The following is a 21,375-nucleotide window of genomic DNA, read 5'->3' as shown; positions in this document are numbered from 1 at the left end:
TACATTTTGATTTCTTGTTCCTCAGCTGATGAATCTACTCTTGAAAAAAACAACTGGATTTGATGGACATTACTTTAGAAAAGAACTATTTAACTGAAAAGAACTCAGTTTTCTTTTCAAATAAAAGGGGTCGCTATGGCTAGTTTGGTAGTGCCAAGTATTTCCAATCTGTAAATGGCTGAGCTTGAGAATGATAGTATTTTAAACTCTGTGCATAGTCCCCCTAAGAAACATATCAGATGTTATGGATTGGAAGCCACACAGAGTGGCTGCGGAAACCCAGCCAGATGGGCGGGGTATATTATTATTATTATTATTATTATTATTATTATTATTGCCACATAGACGATATTTTCATTTTATTCTCCAAGTTATCTGAGGCTGGTGAGTTTTTTGGTTGGATCAATTCCGTTAATGGTAACGTCCAATTCACTCGCCAAGTGGACCAAATAAATATTTTGTTTTTGGATGTGTTGCTGCCACAACAACATCCTTTGTGTGGCAAGGGATACTAAATCCACAGACAGAAGTTCATTATTTACATCAGGCTTCTTAAGAATAATTGACTGTATGGACACTTTTCACATTTAACAAAAGACTTCACATTTGATCAAGTTTAGAAATCTCACGCCGATCAATTTTCTCACACTTTACACAGCAGGAGTTTCCCAAAACAGATGGTTTTAGAGTCCAGGTTAAGAGCAGATAGGGTCAGCACACGATCACTCAATCCAACACTAAAAGAAGTGGGTTATTTTGGTCCTTGGACTTCAACCATGTAGCCCATAATATCAAACATATTGTATAGAAATACTGGCATATTGCTCAAGGTTTGCTAGGGTGCCAAAGGAGTTCCTTTTGTGGGATCCTGCAGAACTATCAGTTTGGCAGATAAATTAGCCAGTTCAGACATTATGCACATGAAATCTCTTGGAAATGATCAAATCAGTCACGGTTAAGTGTGGTCACTGTACACGATGTCCACAAAGTCTGGAAACGAAACAGTTTTTATCTTGTTCATATAAAAAAAATATGTTTTGAAAGCTTTTTCTAATTGCAATTCATGTTGTATTATGTGACCATGTTCAAAATTATATGTTGGTCAGATCATTAGACCTCTTAAGCTGAAGTTAACTGAACACAAGCCCAAAATTCGTACTAGAAACCCCATTAACCATGCATTTTCTGGAATGTCATCACAGGACTTCTGGTTATTATTATTTTTTGCTCTAGAAAGAATTCATCCTGGTCCATAAAAAAGATTATCTTTGGACTTGCTACTTTCCCAATGAGAAGTTTTTTGGATACACAAGTTAATTCCAGGTCCTCTGGTGGTTTAAATGACAAAATGGATTTAAGTGTATTTCTACGATCGTTTAATAAATGATTTCTTTTTAAAATAGTAGCTCTACTCATAAGTAATTGTTCCACTCAAGTCTAATGGCCATTTCTGAGATTCACATCTGTAGGTGGTACATGGATTGGCAGCTGATTTCCATCCTCCTTTATAAGACCTCAGTTATATTTTATTTTGCGCACGGAAGCAAGTTTTCTTTTTAAAGCAGTAACACAGCTACCTCTTTTTTATATTTTGAAACTTTACCTTTGGATGGTAGGCTTTCATTTTTATATCATACAAACTTTGTATGCAAGAAAGATTCACAAAAGCTATGCAACATTTATGCTACAGTCTCTGGGTGTTATTGTGTTATATTTTTTACCTGGCGCAGGGACTAGTGTTGCTGTAAGATTTTCACACCTTCCCCCCCCCCCAAAAAAATCATCCCCAAATCTACTATGCAGGGTCAGGGGAGACCCAGAGAAGATTTAGGGGGTGCACAACGGGGGAAAGCGGAATGATATTTTGGCTAAAAACCTGTGAGCAGGTGGCTTGTGTACCTGCTCGGTCTGCTGTCCAGGTTCAGTGTTTTTCAAATTTGACACCCATCTGTTTTTGGACTGCAACTCCCATCATCCCTGACCATGGGTCCTGCTACCTAGGGATGATGGGAGTTGTAGTCCAACAACCGATGGCGACCCAAATTTGAGAAACACTGCCTGTTGATGGGCAGCTCCAAGACCCCTGTTGTGTTCTTTATCCTTAAACCAGATCTAGACAGATACACAATTAAAAAATAAAAGCAAAAACATTCTAAAACAGATTAAAACAATCTGAAAACAATTGCAATTTCTTTTTTAAAAAGTTTAAAAGCAGTTATTGTTAAAAACATTCTTCCATCTAATTATCTTTGGGGTTGCCAAGCCCATTTCTGTTTGTCTCAGGGTCCGAGTCCCGGCCAGGTAGAATTTGCCCTCTTAAATAAGTATCTGATTGTAACCTGTGTTCCAGATTCTAGCGAAAAGCAGCACAAACTAATCTTGAAGGCCAGAGCAACAAGGAATCTTCCTAAGGCAAGACCAAAAGAGCTGACCTTAGCACCACCTTATCCTTAGGAAACGCAACAGGGGCGGAAGCCAGGTCAGCAATAACTCACACAATGTCGGTGAAATTAACCCTTTATTCAGAGAAACAAACAGCTCGGGAGGCCATGCCTAGTGGGCACAGCAACTGTTCCCGGGAGATCTTGCCACAATGAGAGAGTGGCAAGGACTGGAGGTCCCTGCCTTCCTGCAGCTCTCTAACTCTCCTTTTCCCCCAGTTCCTTCCCAAGCAATCAGCACTGAAAAGAACAAAAAAACCCACCCTCATTCTCATTAGAACGGCCTGCTGAGAGAATAATTAAAAATGTGCAAGGGGAAAGAAGGAACCCCCATCCCACGGCAAGGGATGCATACCACAACTCTTCAGAAACGGCCTCCTCCCAGTGTTATCACAGGCTCTGAAAGCTCTTCCACTGGGAGGCTGGCGGGTCAAGCCTAAAACTACTTAGATGGTAAGCCTTAGACTAACAGCGAGAATATTGCAAGCGACGGGAGCCAAACAGTTGCAGGAGGCGAGGGGGAAAAGACACCCCTTTTGAAGTCTATATTCTAATATACCGACCCTACAGGACAAATATTGATGGAAGGAAAAGGAGGGAGTCATTACATCATGGCGTTAATCGCAGCCTAATCCGATATCCAGGCTCTTGCAGATATGAACTCTCTGCCCCAAACCGAATGTTGACAAACCGAGAGGGATCCCATTACATGCGATAACACAAAGGGGAAGCCGCCAAGGAAAACAACACTGAGCGAGAGTTCGTTTCGCGCTTGGGGTTCCCATCTCAGGTTCTTAAAGCGAGGGGGCAGCCTAACGCCTCCTGATTCCCACCCCACCCTTCACACTTGACCTCAAAGTGGCAGATCATCTGCCTTGCATTAAGAGGGTCCCAGCTGCAATCCCCAGAACTCTCCAGGTAGGGTTGGGAGAGACCTCTGTCTGAAATCCTACAGAACTACTTCTGACCACTGTAGACCAGAACCTTCCAAACTGTGTGCCGCAACACGTTGGTGTGAACACTTCCCGTGCTCCTCTCGGGGCTGGAAAGGGGTTAGTTATACCTCCAGTTTGCTAGTAAAACCGAATTAAAACTGGATAAAAAGTGTGTCATTGATATGAAAAGTTTGGAAAGCTCTGCTGTAGATAATACTGATCAAGACGGGCCAGTGGTCTGACTCAATATAAGGCAGGCTTCCTAAGTGTCTATGTTAGCACCACATTCCATTATTATTAGTACCAGTAGTAGTAGTAGTAGTAGTAGCCAGCCCATTTGACTGGGTTGCTCCAGCCACTCTGGGCAGCTTCCAGCATACAGAAACACATACTAAAACATTAAATCTTAAAAACTTCCCTATACAGAGCTGCCTTCAAATGTTTCCTAAATGTTATAGAATTACTCATGTCCTTAACATCTGATGGGAGGGCGTTCCACATGGAGGGCACCACTACCAAGAAGGCCCTCTGCCTGGTTCCCTGTAGTTTCACTTCCTGAAGTGCGGGAACTGCCAGAAAGCCCTTGGTGCTGGATCTCAGTGTCCGGGCTGAACAATCAATCGCATCAATACAGTAAATCTGACCCAACTATCTCAATGAATTAAAACCTGAGCCAAACTCCTTAGAAAATACCACATACCTCTTGAGAATACCATATCTGATCCCACTCCCTCTATCAGCTCCCACTTGAGCACATAGTTACTACTTTTGTCATTTGCCTAATTTTTAAATCATCTTTTTACGGGGTTTTATAATCGAGGATCATGGGAATAATAAATGATGCAAATAAACATGCCATCTCATTTGCCTGATTAGCCCCAAGGCCCAACCAATCATGAATCACATAACGAATGGAATGCCATTATGATTCTTCTAAATTCACCAAATTTGGTCACACGATGACATCGCAGAGGAAAAATCAGCTCAGAGCAAGAGCAATGCCTCCTGGATTATTCACATGGGTAATCTCAACCGTAATTCAACTTTTGAATCATGGTGCTGGAGGAGACTCTTGAGAGTCCCATAGACTGCAAGAAGATGAAACCTCTCCATTCTGAAGGAAATCAACCCTGAGTGCTCACTGGAAGGACAGATCCTGAAGCTGAGACTCCAATACTTTGGCCACCCCATGAGAAGAGAAGACTCCCTGGAAAAGACCCTGATGTTGGGAAAGATGGGGGGCACAAGGAGAAGGGGACGACCGAGGACGAGATGGTTGGACAGTGTTCTCGAAGCTACCAGTTTGACCAAACTGCGGGAGGCAGTGGAAGACAGGTGGGCCTGGCGTGCTCTGGTCCATGGGGTCACAAAGAGGCAGACACGACTAAACGACTAAACAACAACAATCTCAACCAATCAAAGACCACAGAATGAACAAGGTGGCATCCTTAAGGGAAAACAAACTGCTGAGAGAGAGCAAAAGGAGGCAATGGAAAGAATAGGCCAAACATCTTCACAGTCACTGCTGAAAATGTTTGAATGTTCCCTCAACACTGCCAAAAACATGCCCCCCAAACAGTAAGCAGTTTTGGCTTAGCCCTAATCAACTCCGATGTCATATGTAAACTCACAGTGATTGAAGCTAAAAATGGCACCCATCCATTGGAACAGTTTCTTCCCATGTTACACATGGTTATACAAAGGGCTTGTTGAGATCTGAAAAAAGAATCTAATGGGTTTGAACCCATTCCAGGATGCTGTGCGTAACCCCAACCCTATGTGGCAACTGAAGGAGGAATGATTTATACAACACACCTATGAGAAGAGTTTAAAGCAAGCTGGGATTTCAACTTCTCCACTGATGACCTCACCTCCCCGAACAAAAACAGCCCAGAGAACTCAATTTTCCTTTATTACCAAAGAAATAATAATAATAAAACAGGATGAAGAAAGAGAGGGAGGAAGGGTCTGTAAGTACTCAGTAAAATCTGCCAACGCAGCAATTTGAATCAAGTGTTCACTCTGGAATGGGGAAACTGGAGTTTAAGTTTGTGTGAACAGCAGGAGCAGGAAGAGCGGGAGAGATACCCTGGTGGTAAGTTCACACTCACTTTCCTAAGCAACTTTTTCACCATCCAGATTAAAACAGGGAAAGAGAAAATTAGCCAGTTCTGTGAGAACAGATACTGGCGCTGGGAGGTACTACAGTGGTACCTCAGGATGCAAACGGGATCTGTTCCGGAGCCCTGTTCGCATCCTGAATGGAATGTAAGACACGACGGCGCGTCTGCACGTGCGCGGGTCGTGTTTTGCTGCTTCTGCACATGCGTGTGACGTCATTTTGAGCGTCTGCTCATGCACGAGCAGCGAAACCCGGAAGTAACGCGCTCCATTACTTCTGGGCTGCCGTGGAGTGCAACCCAAAAGCGCTCAACTTGAAGCACATTCAACCCGAGGTATGACCGTACATCCAGCAGGACTATGAGATGCAGCGCTCTGAAAGCAGCTTGAAAGGCTATTACCACTACAGAGTACACAAGATAATTTAACCCTATTTTAAGCCCTATTTCAAGATCTGAGCCATGCTAACAGGCATGAAACAGGGATGCCATCAAGACAGAGACTTGGTTTTCCAAGGCTAACTTTAACCTCTGTTGACAAGGAACGGCTGTGGCTCAACGGTAAAGCAAGAATTCTCCTGAAAGCATTCAAGCACACCTCAATTTTTCTCATATGGAGTTGGGGCCAATTCATCCTCAAAGCTAGCTATGTTTATTTATCACTTCTATAGCTGCTGAAGGCATTCACCGAGGTACCCAGAGTTTGCCAGTAGGAGACCGTGGGCCCCTGAAATCAGCTGGCGTTTTGAAGGCCGGCAGCCCGGTCCCTCTTCATGCCAAAAACCATGCCAATTCATTGTTCAGGGCTTTATTTGGCTTACATAAACCTTCCTTGCCTGGCCTGGGGGCATTCTGGTTTTCGCGAAGTGCCAAGGAGCGGAACGTGAATTGGCGGCTTTGTTTACCAGACCACGGTAAAACTGAATGTCATAGAAGGCAGATTCAGCCAAGGGACATGGAAGAAGGCAAGCCCATTCCATCCACTCAGTGTCGTCCCCCCCCCAACTGAACTCAACAGTTACCAACTTCCCCCGCCCCTCACTCCTTTTGACATGAAACACTGGAGAAAAACACAGTGAGAACAAAACACCCAAAGAGAACCCAATGTTCTCGGAGTTTCAGAATCTCCCGGGGTGAGCCTCCAAAACAAAGAATGGGGGGGTGGGTTTAGAAAAGGTCAGTCTCCCCAGGGCTTCCCACCAACCTGACCATCAAAAACGCACTTCCTCACATCATCTCAAAGACAGGTTCCAAAATATCTTGCTTGGTGCGGAAGACCAAATGGCACCTTCTCCATTTCGCATGCAGAAACGGATCGGAGGCGCAGCTGAATCTCACTTCCACACCGGGGGTGGAATAGCATCCTCCAGCACACCTGAGGACCACAGAGCTCTATTCTCCAGCGCCCCTGAATCTAATGCCCAAGACAGCTCTCTACCCAATGGTTGGGCCGGCCTTGCTCTAAATGGATGGGAAAATGGGGGTCTCTTTTTTCACCCAAGGAAGGCTCACTGGGAAAACATGTTCAGAGGAGGCTCCAGGAGCTTCATCTCCTTGCTCCAGTAAATGTATACACCCCCCCCCCTCAAGCAGTCCACTAAAAGCACATGGAGGTGGCCACAGAATTCCAAAGCCTAACCACGCATACAGTACTGGAGCATATGCGGAGTTCCACATCAATGAAGCTTCTCAGTAACAGATCTCAGTTTGCAGATACCAGGAAACACCTTTCTCTGAGTGATTCCTGGTCAAATCAGACAATTCGTACCTGGGTGGGCAAACAGCCTTATAGCTTCTTCTGTTCTTTTGATGAAGGGCAGATAAATATTGCTCATAACTAACAGAGGTATATGTGGGTAAGTCGCTCTGGAGTTTTGCTGTGAAGCAGTGTCGATTTTTCTATTTATTTAGAAGTTTGCACACTAGTATGTGCAAGCATCTGCACAACTCAGCCTCAAAAGCAGAGTGCAAAAGAGGACGCAATCTGAAATACCCCATCTCCTCCCACTTCGGCCTGGATTAAAACAAAAACTGGGCCTCACAGGAATCACTTTTGCATGCTCACACACAGGCATGTCACCAATTTTTCTGCGCGTGCACACACACACACTGAATGACGACCCTGGGTCAACATGGCTTCTGACTGTCCCCTGTGGATCTTTGAGAGGTATGATCGGGGTGGGGTGGGGAGATGTAGTAGGGGTGGGATCAGCCATACACACTGTGTGTGAGTGCAAAGGCTTCCTCCTTGTCCACGCAGCTCTGAATAGCCCAGCTGATGATCAGCAGCAGACCAAATGGAAAGTCACCAAATAGCAGAAATGAAAGTGGAGCTGAGGACCGTGCCTTCGAAAGACGCATTTTCAAAGTTTTCCATGAGGCACTGGAAGCCTCTGAAGTGGGAGTTGTACTGTGGGGGGGGGGGGGAGGAAGCCCCAACGCCGTGCATTACAAAATTAAAAGCCTGATAGGGTTACGTGCGTGTTTTGTCTGCAGCAGCTAATAAATCACGCATCCAGACTCCTAAATCCCATTATGAAGCAGCGTTAAGACATACACTTCACATTGCAAAACAAGAGGTGTACGGTTGCTCCAGCTCTATTCGCCAGCACCTTAAGCCTGACAAATAATTTAGATGTGGGACAGGCCTGGCCTTTGAAGCCTCTGCAGAGAGTGATTTCCACATGCTCCAGCCAGCTCAAAAGCATGGGTGCCAAGTGGACATAGGTAGAGCATATGGCTGAGGAACACACAGGATATGAGGTGCCCTGCTGTGAGCACAGAAGTGAGGTGCACGGACTTGTTCTAAGGATGGGTGCTGAACATCCAGATCCTGGCATTAGCCAGGCTGCAGGATGCTTTAGCCAGATCGCTGCTCTGTAAAATATGTCACAGGCTTATGAAGTTGCAGCGCTCAGGACATGGGCTGCTTCAGAAATGCCCCAAGATGCTTCCAGGTTGCCATGAATGAAAATGTAAGCAGCTCTTCCTGGAGACGGATGGAGCAAGCTGCATCTTAGCAGGACCAGGGGAAGATGGAAGAAGGCCAAAAGGAGCACAGGCAGGGTCGAGGGCAGGCACGTCAACAGGCGCCACTTCACTCTCCCACATTGGTACTAACTAGCCTCTCCTTTCTGAGATAGCCCCTGTATCCAAAGAGAAATCACGCAGACCATGAGCCCCTCTAGGGCAAAACAATCCTGCTCCCTTTCCCTAAGAAGGAGCAGATACTCAGCACATTCTTGGCTGCTACCAAGTCCGACACCTCCCATGCCCCACACCATGTTCAAATTGGCTGGGGGGGGGGGATATCCCGAGTTTTGACTATTCTGTGTAAAAACTCCCTCTTTTTCACATTTTTCCAGCAATCAGAGCATTCTTGAAATGTATGCGCTCTAAATTTAAATTTTCTGGGTGGCTTGGAAATATCTTAACCATTTTGTAGTACACTTTGGGTCCCTGATTTTGAAAACACAAATACCCCAATTTTGAGATTTTTCTGGCAACTGGGCCATTCTGGGCTGCGCATGAGAACGCAGGAAGTTGCCTGAAGCCATCTGTGCAGCCCTGCTCATTCCGCCAGGCTTCCTTTAGAGACTAATCCACGTTCCCTCCATGGACCACAGGATGCTTGTTTCACTCTTCTCCCACCTGCACCTATCCCCCTTCAACCCAGAGCTCTCTCACCTGAAACTCCTGTTCTATTCCTGCCCCCGCCCTAAACTATTAAACTGCCTCATTCAGGCTTGCCCTCAGCCTGTCCTCAGGCCTCTTTCCCAACACAAGGCTGCAAAGTTCAAAATAAAAAACCTCGCAGAAAGAAGACAAGCAGCTAAGAAAGCCATATCCAAGAGGCAAGAGTGCTTCTGTTAAGATCAGATTTCTCTCTCTCTCTCTCTCTCTCTCTCTCTCTCTCTGTGTGTGTGTGTGTGTGTGTGTGTGTGTGAGAGAGAGAGAGAGAGAGAGAGAATATGACAGCTCTGACAAGGGGAGAACATTTTGAATTTGGCTGATGCTAGAAGCCCCCACTCAACATCAAGGCTCTCAGCCAAAGAGATGAAGAGAGAAAGGACAATTTCTGGCAAATCACACCTCAAGCTGTTTTTATTACTATTCCATGCTCCATTCAAGAGGGCTAATTCTACCAGGAAATTAATACTCATTGAATTTACAGAGATGGGAAGTGGCACCCAACAGCCTTCGCAAATTGGAATCCTTCTGGGTGTAGAGGAAGTTAATCCTGTTCCTGGAAGGAAAGCCCTGGGGTCGGGAGGGCGCAAGTCCTCTTTGACGTGTCTCCATTGAACACTGCTAAGGTCGTGCATGTTGCTTGGTCTTTGGCCTCTGGAGATGTTCCAGGATGGAGGGCGCCAGATGTGAAACGAGTTCTTAGCTCAAATAATATTTCAGTAAAAGAGGAGGACAAGAAGGTCTCCTTGAAACTCTGAGAACCTCCCTGGAAACTTTTGCTCTGATTTGGTTTCGCAGTCTCTGGAGGAGAAGACACATTAACGCCTCTTGTCCAGGGGTAAAGCGACTGTGTCCTGGCTCTCACCCTCAGATACCATATTCAGACTTATGGCTCGAGGAAACCCAAAATCTTTACTCAAGAAATAAGCACACTGTTAATTTTGGGGAAAGATATACAATGAGCTGAAGAAAATGTTCCAATTAACATTTGTAAAAAAGCCCGAAGCTTTCTTGTTAGGGATTGTAGGAAAAGACCTGCCAAGGAAACTAAAAAACATTTTCATGTATGCAACAATGGTGGCGAGAGTCTTAATAGCACAAGGATGGAAGAATGAGGAAATCCTGACTAAAGAACTGTGGCAAGAGAAATTGATGGACTATGTGGAACTGGCAAAATTGACACATAAACTACGTGACAAGGATAACTGGAACTTTAAAGAAGAACAGGAGCCTTTTACGAAGTATTTAAAGAAACAACAAAATCAACTGGACTCCTCGGCAGGTTTTGAATAAACACTCACAAATTCTTTATTGGTAACATACAGATAGATAAATTGAGGATCTTTACAATTTTATAACATGCAGAGACTAACATGTGCGGAGAAACCAGAGAGAGAAGCTGAGGGAAGTCTCAGGGAGCGGTGGGAGGGTGGGTTTTTTCTTTTGGGGGGGGGATGGGGGGAAATGTGGATGATGTATTTTTGATAAATTGTTATGTTGAAACCCCTAATAAAAAATACCTAAAAAAAAGAAAAGAAATAAGAAATAAGCACACTGTTTCAGCGTCAGTTCAGAATACCGGTTACACCTCTGCTTGGGGCAGCGGGGGAGCAGGGAGTTCAGAGACCAGGGGTGGCAGCAGTGCCTACCCAGAGGATTCTCAAAGAGAGGAGGCTGAGGGAACACTCCACAAGGGAAGGTGTTCAAAAGAGGGTGAGGGGCTGCCAGCTCTGGAGGCAAGGGGGGACCTAACTGGGCTCCTGAGCCCCACAGGGGTGCCGCCGAAAGAAGGGAGTTGGTCAAGGGAGCTGTGGACTCAAAAAGGTTGAAAACCTCTGATCTAAGCTGTCACAGATTCCAGTCCCAGCTTTTCCAGGTTTCAAGGATGGAAAGTGAAACCCAGTATTAACACTGGTAACCAGAACCGACACCATTCCGGGGCTAAATGGTGAATTGGCCTTTCACAGCAGCCTCCTAAGACATTCCTCCAAATGAATGAATGACTGTCCAGCAACAGCATGAGGAGCTGTCTCCCTCAATTGAATTAAGCTCGCAGCCTGAGATTTTGCTCAGATACAACCTGATCATTTTGACAAGCTGGGTGCAATATGCAGAAATATGTGGGCATGCAGCCTTTTAAATTAAACATGACAGAAATATTCACCAGTAGGAGCTACACAACGCAGCAAGCATTATTCGGGAGAGGACATGTGGCGAGCTGTCATTCAAGACCAATTCCTAACTACGCAGATGCAGAGACCTGTTTCCAATCTCCGTAATGTACTGCCAGCACTCATTTTCTAACGACAAGACGCAGGCCAAGGAAGCTGCCACTGCCCTGGCCATCTCGCAGCACTGAATCAACCATCCCAGGAATTCAGACGTCACTTGCGGTACCTTTGTGGGTTTCTCTTCCCTCCATATTCAATTCCACCCCCATCACGGCTGCATCCTGTTATCCGGCCCCTTTGCCGAAAGGGCTGCACCGGCTGCTGCGATGCTACCAGGCCGAGTTTGCCACTGGCATATTAAAGCTCAGAACAATTTCAGAGCAGGTTAGCCGTGGGAACACCTTGCCTTGCACTTCAGTCCTTCAGTAGAGATGCTTGCTTGCTTGCTTGATTTAATTTAAATTTATACACTGCTTGATTGTAAAACAACAACAACCCTCAAAGTGGTTTACAAAACATAAAGCAGTAAAATCAAGAAAAATTAACAACCCTACTTTAAAACATGCAAAGGTTAATAAGGAATGGGGGGAATTTATAATTTATCTTAAAAATCATTGTAAACAGTTAAAATCATTAGTAGGATTGGAATAGCACTTGTAGTTTAATGGTGAGTTTTGGATATAATGGAGATGCAAAAGATGTGGATTATTATAAAACATGCAGGAGGAAAGGACTAACAATAGGACCCACAAAGGGGAGAAGGGAATTTCAGGAGATTCTTTGGAATCTTGCTTTTATGATGTTTGTTGGATATGCGATTGCAGAACTTTAATTTGAAAAACCAAATAAATAAATTTATAAATAAAATACTGTTGTTGTTGTTTAGTCGTTTAGTCGTGTCCGACTCTTCGTGACCCCATGGACCAGAGCACGCCAGGCACTCCTGTCTTCCACTGCCTCCCGCAGTTTGGTCAGACTCATGTTTGTAGCTTCGAGAACACTGTCCAACCATCTCATCCTCTGTCGTCCCCTTCTTCTTGTGCCCTCCATCTTTCCCAACATCAGGGTCTTTTCCAGGGAGTCTTCTCTTCTCATGAGGTGGCCAAAGTATTGGAGCCTCAGCTTCACAATCTGTCCTTCCAGTGAGCCCTCAGGGCTGATTTCCTTAAGAATGGATGCGTTTGATCTTCTTGCAGTCCATGGGACTCTCAAGAGTCTCCTCCAGCACCATAATTCAAAAGCATCCATTCTTCGGCGATCAGCCTTCTTTATGGTCCAGCTCTCACTTCCATACATCACTACTGGGAAAACCATGCCTTTAACTATACGGACCTTTGTTGGCAAGGTGATGTCTCTGCTTTTTAAGATGCTGTCTAGGTTTGCCATCGCCTTTCTCCCAAGGAGCAGGCGTCTTTTAATTTCGTGACTGCTGTCACCATCTGCAGTGATCATGGAGCCCAAAAAAGTAAAATCTCTCACTGCCTCCATTTCTTCCCCTTCTATTTGCCAGGAGGTGATGGGACCAGTGGCCATGATCTTCGTTTTTTTGATGTTGAGCTTCAGACCATATTTTGCACTCTCCTTTCTCACCCTCATTAAAATACTAAAATACTAAAACAGATTAAAATTGCCTCAACTTTCTAAGTGTCTGAATTCTTACAAATGCAAAACAGGTACAGGACCCTCAGCCACCTGAGTTAAGTTCACCATTAGATGGAACAATACTAAAAAGTGGAATCAGGAGATGCACTTCCTATGCTATGCAAGGCTTTATTTCCATGTCCTAAGATGTGTCTCCTGGAAGAAACTGCAAGGCCTGGAGCTGAGCACCTAGGAGACCCCACTGCCTCATCTCTTCCATTAACAGAAAGGCCTCGTTCCATCTGCCTCTGCAGCCACAGGTTTTATTTACTAAAATAAAAGGCCAGCAACCTTCATTAAAGCTTTGTAACAATGCAGAGGTGGCGAGGCAAACATGACAGCTTCCCATTTTAGTTTATTAACATAGTCACTGCTTACCTCATTTCAAGAAGTTCCCATCACTGGAAAGTGACTCAGCCCAAGTGGAAAAGAAGGAGAGAGCTTTTCCAGCTGCTTCCCTGCCATTCCACCAGCACCTACTTGAAATCAAGCTCCAGTTCACGGGCAGGTAACCTCACACCATGTCAGATCACTGGTCTGCCTGGCATTTCACTGTCTATAGCAGCCTTCCCCAACCCAATGCCTGCTCCAGATGTTTGGGGCTACAACTCCCATCACAAAGTTGCTGGTTGGGGCTGTGGACCGAAACATCTGGAGGGCAACGGGTTGGGGAACACAGAGTGGCAGCCAGACCCAGGCTTTCTGGCAGGAGTCTTTCCCCATCCTCCTTAGGGACGCCAGAAATTGCATCAGGGAACCTTTTGCATACAAAGCACATACTGAACAAAGAGGAGATGGGAGACAATGAGCATATACAGGCAACTCCTAACGCACAATCGCACATGCACGCATACTTCGAACCCGGAAGTGACTGTAAAAATGGCAAAAACAGCCCTAAAGAGAGCCCAGAAAGGGCAAATAGGCACGAAAACAGCACCTAGCAATCCCACAAGCCTTTGCAAGGGAAATCCTAGGAGCAATTGCACTGACCATTGAGGCCTGTGGCAAGTTGGAATTTGAGCGATTATGGTGGGTTTTGGCATGTGGTAGTCTCCTCCAGCACCATAATTGATGCTTCTGAATTATGGTGCTGGAGGAGACTCTTGAGAGTCCCATGGACTGCAAAAAGATCAAACCTATCCAGTCTTAAGGAAATCCGCCCTGGGTGCTCACTGGAAGGACAGATCCTGAAGCTGAGGCTCCAATACTTTGGCCACCTCATGAGAAGAGAAGACTCCCTGGAAAAGACCCTGAAGTTGGGAAAGATGGAGGGCACAAGGAGAAGGGGACGCCAGAGGACGAGATGGTGGGACAGTGTTCTCGAAGCTATGAACGTGAGTTTGACCAAACTGCGGGAGACAGTGGAAGACAGAAGTGCCTGGCGTGCTCTGGTCCATGGGATCAAGAAGAGTCAGACACGACTAAACAACAACAACAACAACAACAACGGCTGCTGCTGTTTTTTTCTAGGGTTGCCAGAGGTCAGAGGGTGTTTGCAGATTTTTCCAATGGTGTTTCAAATATACGCAATTTCACGTAAACACAGGGTGCCTTGGAGTGTAACCCCCACGTAAATTGAGAGTTGCCTGTACACACAAGGCTTCCTAATAATGAATCAGCTCAATGGACAAGCTAACCTTGGACCATCCACTCTGACCACTAGTGGCTCTCACAAAGTTTTAGAAGACATCTGAAGGCAGCCCTGTTTAGGGAAGCTTTTAATGTTTAATAGGTTATTGTGTTTTAGTGTTTTGTTGGAAGCCGCCCAGAGTGGCTGGGGAAACCCAGCCAGATGGGCGGGGTATAAATAATAAATTATTATTATTATTATTATTATTATTATTATTATTAAGCAGGGCTGCTGGGGTGTGAACACGATTAACGTTCATCCACGTAGAGCCCTGTTCAAGTTCTTAACGCCCCTGATGAGCTACATGTTTGAAGACACACAGCAGCTGCTATAAATGGACATCCATGCGCACAGACACTAAAGCGACGTAGGAAACACATCTTACCGTCCGGAAGCGGCTTGCAAGACAAAGCGTCGTCAAGGTCCCTGGCGGTTGAGGGGTCAATGGTGAAGATGCATTCTTGCCTATCAAAAACATGGAAGAAACAAAGAAAACTCAGTACCGGGGGCAGCAAGTTCATCTATTTGAAAACCGGCTTCTGAAAGGGGCATGGATGTTATAGTAGGTGGACTTTTGGTTTGGTCCAGCAGTGAAATTATTAGGTTCTTGTGCTTTGTTCAGATCACATGTCTCTAAATTGAGGGATAGTATATCACCAGGGCTGAGCTGTGAGCCAGGAAACTGCCAGTTCAAATCTTGCCTCCTCAGCTATTTATTTAGAATCACAGAACTGTAAAGTGGGGGGGGACCCCGAGGGCTGTCTAGTCCAACCCCCGGCAATGCAGGCACCTCAACTAAAGCATCCATGACGATAAATAGGAGTAGCTGGGAAAGCTTAGTAGGTGGAGCATGAGACTCTTAATCTCAGGGTTGTCGGTTCTAGCCCCACGTTAGGCAAATGATTTCTGAAATGCAAGGGCCCCTTCCAAACTCTACAATTCTATGGTCTGCAGACCACTTAATAACAATAAAAAGATCACTAAGTGGTTTACCTAAATTAATATAAAATATTTATAAGAAAGCATCTATGAAATCAACACTTTAAAACCAAGAAGACATTACAGTGGTACCTTGGTTCTCAAACGTAATCCAGAAGTCCATTTGACTTCCGAAATGTTTGAAAACCAAGGTGTGCTTTCCAATTGGCGCAGGTCCCCCAAAAACAATAGCTGACAGCCTCATTGGAAGTTCGGCTTCCAAAAAACATTCGAAAACTGGAATACTTTCTTCCAGGTTTTCAGCATTCGGGAGCCAAAATGTTTGAGTACCAAGGCGTTCGAGAACCAAGGTTCCACTGTATAAAAATTATCACAGCATAGAACAAGCACACACAATAAAATGGCATGCCGTGAAACAACTCCCTCCTCATTCCCTCTGTCTGCAGGTTGGGGCAACAGCGCTCGCCTGTCAAAAGCAGTGTATAAATTCTACTGTACCCACAACACACACATTTATTTATGTATTTCATATGAATGGCAGGTGGGCTCTTTTCCGAATTTTTATTCCTTCCTGTTTGCCCTTCACATGGTATTGCTGTTGTTAGATTTGCATAACCTGCCTCGGGCTTTAGGTTATGCAGCTTTAGAGCTAGCGAGAGAATTCCTCTTTCATGTGCTCGGAGACCCGCTATCCGGTGACAAACCGACTGCAGCTATAACCTGCTTCCACAGATACATATTCCTTCAATTAAAAACCCATTAATGAATGGAATTTCAAAAAAGCGACCACATTCCAAGATACACTGCTTACATAACGTCTCGATTTACAGTCTTCGGCAGAATCACGTCTGAACAGAGAGGGAACGCCCCACTCATGCAAGGGGTCCCACGTGCCCTTATCAGGCCACGTTAGAGCCCAGGGCGCTACGACTGTGACCCCGGACGCCAGCCCTCAGATACTTTGAGCTCGGCCAGGCAGATGACGTGCAGCGGTAGACAGCAGGGAGCTTAAAACAACTGCTCTCTTGTGCTGACAGGTCTTAAGAGAAAGGATTAAGGGCTCCTTGAGAAACCAGAGGCCGCATGGGTTTTGTTTCAATGGAACAGGTCGCTTAGTCCAGCTGTTTGGTGCAGTAACCGCAAAGCCCTGCCACCCATCGCGATCTGTAGCTGCAGGCAGTTTAGAAATTAATAGGCTGGCAGCGGCAAAGGGCCTGCGTTGGAAATGAACGGAACATAAATACGCCGGTGCCAGAACTCTCAAAGCACATCGAGGGAAATGTAGCAACAAGCAGGCGCTCCGCTTTGAGACGCTCGGCCAATTAAATCTATTAGCGAGGTCAACAATGGGGCCCTGGTTCACGAGAGTCCATGCCTGCAGGGAGTGCGGTATGGAATCCCAGCTCCGGACCACTGAACGCCCAAAACATATCAGGCCCCCTTTTCCTCCTGTGCAAGAAGGGAGAGGCAGCATGCAACAGATCTGCTGACGGACTTGCAGGGCTGAGTTTACGGCAGCTTATTTAAAGCATCCCTGGATGCAGCCTTCATGGGCTTGTTCGCAATTGTAGCCTACCCCATCCTGAAGCCTTATAGGGTGGCTTAAAGAAAAACTAAAACCCCAAGCTCACTCCTAATTAATGCAACTTATTCAGGCTGTAATAACTGGTGGGTGGGAACTAAAACTTCTGTCTGTGCCTCTGGTGACTGGTTGCAATGAGCAGATGATGCCCGATGGTCTTGTTCTCCCTGTGGCTTGTTGCTTATTGCAAAATATTTATTCAGACAGAAGCCAAAGCGGCTTACAGCAGAAACAAAAGTGGTCAAACGGCCAGGCTGCTAAGTCATTTCAGGCTGCAGCCGAGAGCTCACATAGTTGAATACTCCTCTCCAAACACATACACACAAAATCCCTGCATACGGAAAAGCAGAACATCGGTGTCCTGGCTCCCACTCCAAAACGCACAAGCAGAGGCTCTTACTTGCAAGTAAGAAAGATATACAGTTGTACCTCGGGTTAAGTACTTAATTCGTTCCGGAGGTCCGTTCTTAACCTGAAACTGTTCTTAACCTGAAGCACCACTTTAGCTACTGGGGCCTCCTGCTGCTGCCGCCGCCGCACGATTTCTGTTCTCATCCTGAAGCAAAGTTCTTAACCTGAGGTGCTATTTCTGGGTTAGCGGAGTCTGTAACCTGAAGCGTATGTAACCTGAAACGTATGTAACCTGAGGTACCACTGTATTTAATCAGGCAAACAATAGTACAGTCATACCTCAGGTTGAAGACGCTTCGAGTTGAGCGCGTTCGAGTTGCGCTCCGCGGCAACCCGGAAGTAACGGAGCGTGATACTTCCGGGTTTCGCCGCTTGCGCATACGCAGACGCTGAAACTGACGTCACGCGCATGCGCAGAAGCAGCAAAAAGCGACGCGTGCATGCGCAGACGTGCCATTGCTAGTTACGTTTACCTCTAGATGCGAACGGGGCTGCGGAACGGATCCCGTTCGTATCTAGAGGTACCACTGTATAGGCTCAGTGACACTCTCAACTCAACCCCTGCTCCTTTGGAAATGACCATGCAAGGCCCAAAGCAGTATTTCAACTTGAAATGTAGAATTGCCTCCTGAATATGCATGCTAGCTCCCATTCTGATCTCCTAGCACAGCATGGAGGCCATGCAGGCATGCTGAACCAGAGGCCTCCCTCCACCCAGTCAACTCATTTCACAAAGACAAAATGTAAGATATAAACACACTTCAGCAACCACCATCATCCATGAGAGGTGAGAGCTCAGCTATGGCCTTTTGTTTACTACAGTTTGGATTTTGTGGGTCTCGTTTAAACTTTAACAAGGCACCGCCATGACATTTAACTGTAAAAGGTGACTGCATGTCTAGACAACTACATCTTGAAGCTGGTCTCATTTCTCTTCCCATTGTGAGCAGACACAAGGGAACGCTGACCTGCGAGGTATTCAGCCCGGCACCCAGACTTCTGCTCACTTGCTCTCTCGACTCAAGAGGGCTGGCATTTCAAAACTGGGTGGGTGGGGCATTTTTAGATCCTTGAAAGTCTCAATCATTGTTTCTAGGACCTTGATGAGCTCCTTCTTGGAACAATGCGTCTCAGGCCTGGAAAACAACCATTTTCACTCGGGAATAGGCGCCCGTCCTTGCTACAAGCATGTTTTATGCATGAAACAGTATTTCATAGCAACAGCAGGAATACACCCCAATCTCATCACAGCAAACACCCGTCCCCAATCATTGGGTAAGTTAGACGCATACAATCGTAGAATTGTAGAGTCAGAAGGGTCCCCCACGCGTCATCTAAGCCAACCCCACTGCAAGGCAGGAATCTCAGCTCAAGCATCCATGACAGATGGCCATCCAAGCTCTGCTTAAAAACCTCCAAGGAAGGAGAGTCCACCACCTCTCGTGGGAGAGTGTTCCACTGTCGAACAGCACTCACTGTCAGACAGTTCTTCCTGGCGTTTAGTCGGAATCTCCTTTCTTGTAACTTGAAGCCACTGGTTCAGATCCTCCCTCCTGGAGCAAGAGAAAACAAGCTTGTTCCTCTTCCATATGACAGCCCCTGAGATATCTGATCATCTCTCCTCTCAATCTCCTTTTTCCCAGGCTAAATATACCCAGCTCCTTCAACTGTTTCTCATAAGGCTTGGTTTCCAGAGCCTTGACCATCCTCTGCACACCTTCCAGCTTGTCAACATCCTTCTTAAACTATGGTGCCCATAATTGGACACAGTACTCTAGGTGTGGTCTGATCAAGGCAGGATAGAGTGGTACTATGACTTCCCTTGATGTGGACACTATACTTCTGTTGATGCAGCCTAGAATAGAATTAGCTTTTTTTTGCTGCTGAATTACACTGTTGTTCTTTAAAAAAGAAAAGATCTGGCTATGCTAACCCCATCTATCATTTTTTACAGACACCAGGACTCCTATTCTGCCAAAAAACGTAACAGAAAGCACAGCTATACAACAAATCATTCTGGTTAGAGTGAAAGCTAAACCTGTTTGTGACTGCAAGGTACACACATCCATAATAATCTAGCTATTGCGACCCGGGGAAACATAATATGTCCTCCTGCTAGATTTCTGTGGGTTGGAACTGGCACACCATCAAAGCACCAGTCTGCTCCATGAGCTGCAAGCCACCAGCACTAGTCTACAGCTAAATTTTCTTACAGAGGCAAAGAGGATAGGGGAAAGACCAGGAAAGCTTCAAGAAGCAAAGTTTCAGCACCATCAATACTCCTCAAATGTCCACCTTGACGTAATAAAGGAATCTGGCCCTGCTATTTTTGCTGAGATAATGAGATTTCTGGGCTCCTGTGATCCAGTTATGCTCCCACTATCACTCCTACACAGGAAACCCACTTGCATCATCATGCCAAACAACTTTTAATCAGGAGACACCGGCTCATCTAATCCTGCTGGGCTGAGACAGGCTTTCTGCCAGATGGTTTTGTGCATCTGAAAGTCTTCTGCCTTGTCTAGGCTGAGAAGCTGGTGAGACAGGGCTTCAGGGCTGCCATTTTGCATTACAGCTCAGAAGTTAAGACCTGCTCAGGCTTGGTCCCAAGTTATCAAGAAGCTGTCATCAACTGCAGGAGATAGGGAGAAGAGTGGCTTGTTAAAACCCACAAGTGCAGTCTCCTAGATTAGATGGGACTAATCTATTGAAATCATGGAAGGACAGGCCACAGAGACCATTTGGTGTCATCCTCAGACTTGTTAACTCCACTGCTCAGCCCTAACTCCACATCATTTATTAATAAGTTAACTTCCAAGTGCAGATTCTTGGGAGAATACATTTCTCTCCATTGCAAGAGCCGGCCGTTTACGCCAACTCTCTTCTCCCTCTCGCTTTCCCAGTTGCCATTCCATTGGTTTTGCCAGAGTTTGTGCTCCTTTCTGTTCTTCTCATTTGGGCAAGCCTTCTTTCCTCAAAGAAGCCTTCTTTCCTTTCATAGCTTCCATCAGGCGACAGAATGCTCCTCCATAGAAAACAATATCCCCTTAAACAGAACACGAGCACATCAGGGAGAAGGATCCTAAGTCTGGCTCCCAACATGCTGGTTTTCCACACGGAGGGTTTTATTCCGGCCGGCTGACATTCAATTCCATCTTGCGATTCCTTTGCCTGTCATCTGAACTGGCACCACCCCAACCCAGGTCAACCATCTCAGGGAGAGCTAGACACACCAGCAAACTATATACATGGGGGTACTAAGCCCAAGTAAATTGCTAGCGTGAAGCGGCAGGCCTGAATAGCTCAGTTGGTTAGAGCGTGGTGCTGATAACACCAAGGTTGCAGGTTCAGTCCCCCTATGGGGCAGCTGCATATTCCTGAACTGCAGAGGGTTGGACCAGATGATCCTCAGGGTCCCTTCCAACTCGACAGTTTTATTATTCTTTAGCCCCCTTTCCATGCCTATGAAGCAATTTATATCCCACTGTTTCTACCATCACAACATCCCTTTTCCTTGACTCCAGTTTAAAATGGCTTTTAATGCTGTTTTGATGCTGTTACCCACCCTGGGACCTTAAACGGTGAAGGGCAGGTAATAAATATAATTGCGGCAGCAGCGATAAACTGCTCGACTTGAATGAGACCCATTAATTTGTGGTTTGGTGCACCTCCGTTGGTTCTGACAGACGCCGGCCAAGCTTAGCAACCTCCACACCACCAGTCGTCGTCCCCACAACTTATCAGTTCCCTGCACATTTCTACACATCCTGTTCCAGGAGCACAGGTTTTGCTGTTCCTAGAGTTATCACCAGCTT

The 21,375-nt window shown here is 45.8% G+C and overlaps 1 protein-coding gene across 5 annotated transcripts in view; it reads right to left on the bottom strand.

Annotated features, from left to right (window-relative positions):
• The window catches only part of DIS3L2 (DIS3 like 3'-5' exoribonuclease 2), a 196,771-nt gene that overhangs the window by 70,565 nt on the left and 104,831 nt on the right, over positions 1–21,375 (bottom strand). For all 5 annotated transcript variants that reach the window (XM_081007397.1, XM_081007400.1, XM_081007398.1 and 2 more), the window contains one exon: positions 15,014–15,093. In XM_081007397.1, the coding sequence (XP_080863523.1) occupies positions 15,014–15,093 (80 nt within the window). The remainder of the gene's footprint in view (positions 1–15,013; positions 15,094–21,375) is intronic.

The sequence above is a fragment of the Podarcis pityusensis genome (genome assembly GCF_964106645.2).
Source record: "Podarcis pityusensis genome assembly, chromosome: 5".
NCBI classification, from domain to species: domain Eukaryota; kingdom Metazoa; phylum Chordata; class Lepidosauria; order Squamata; family Lacertidae; genus Podarcis; species Podarcis pityusensis.
Note: the sequence above shows the minus strand (reverse complement) of the source record. Positions and strands in the feature narration are given on the sequence as shown.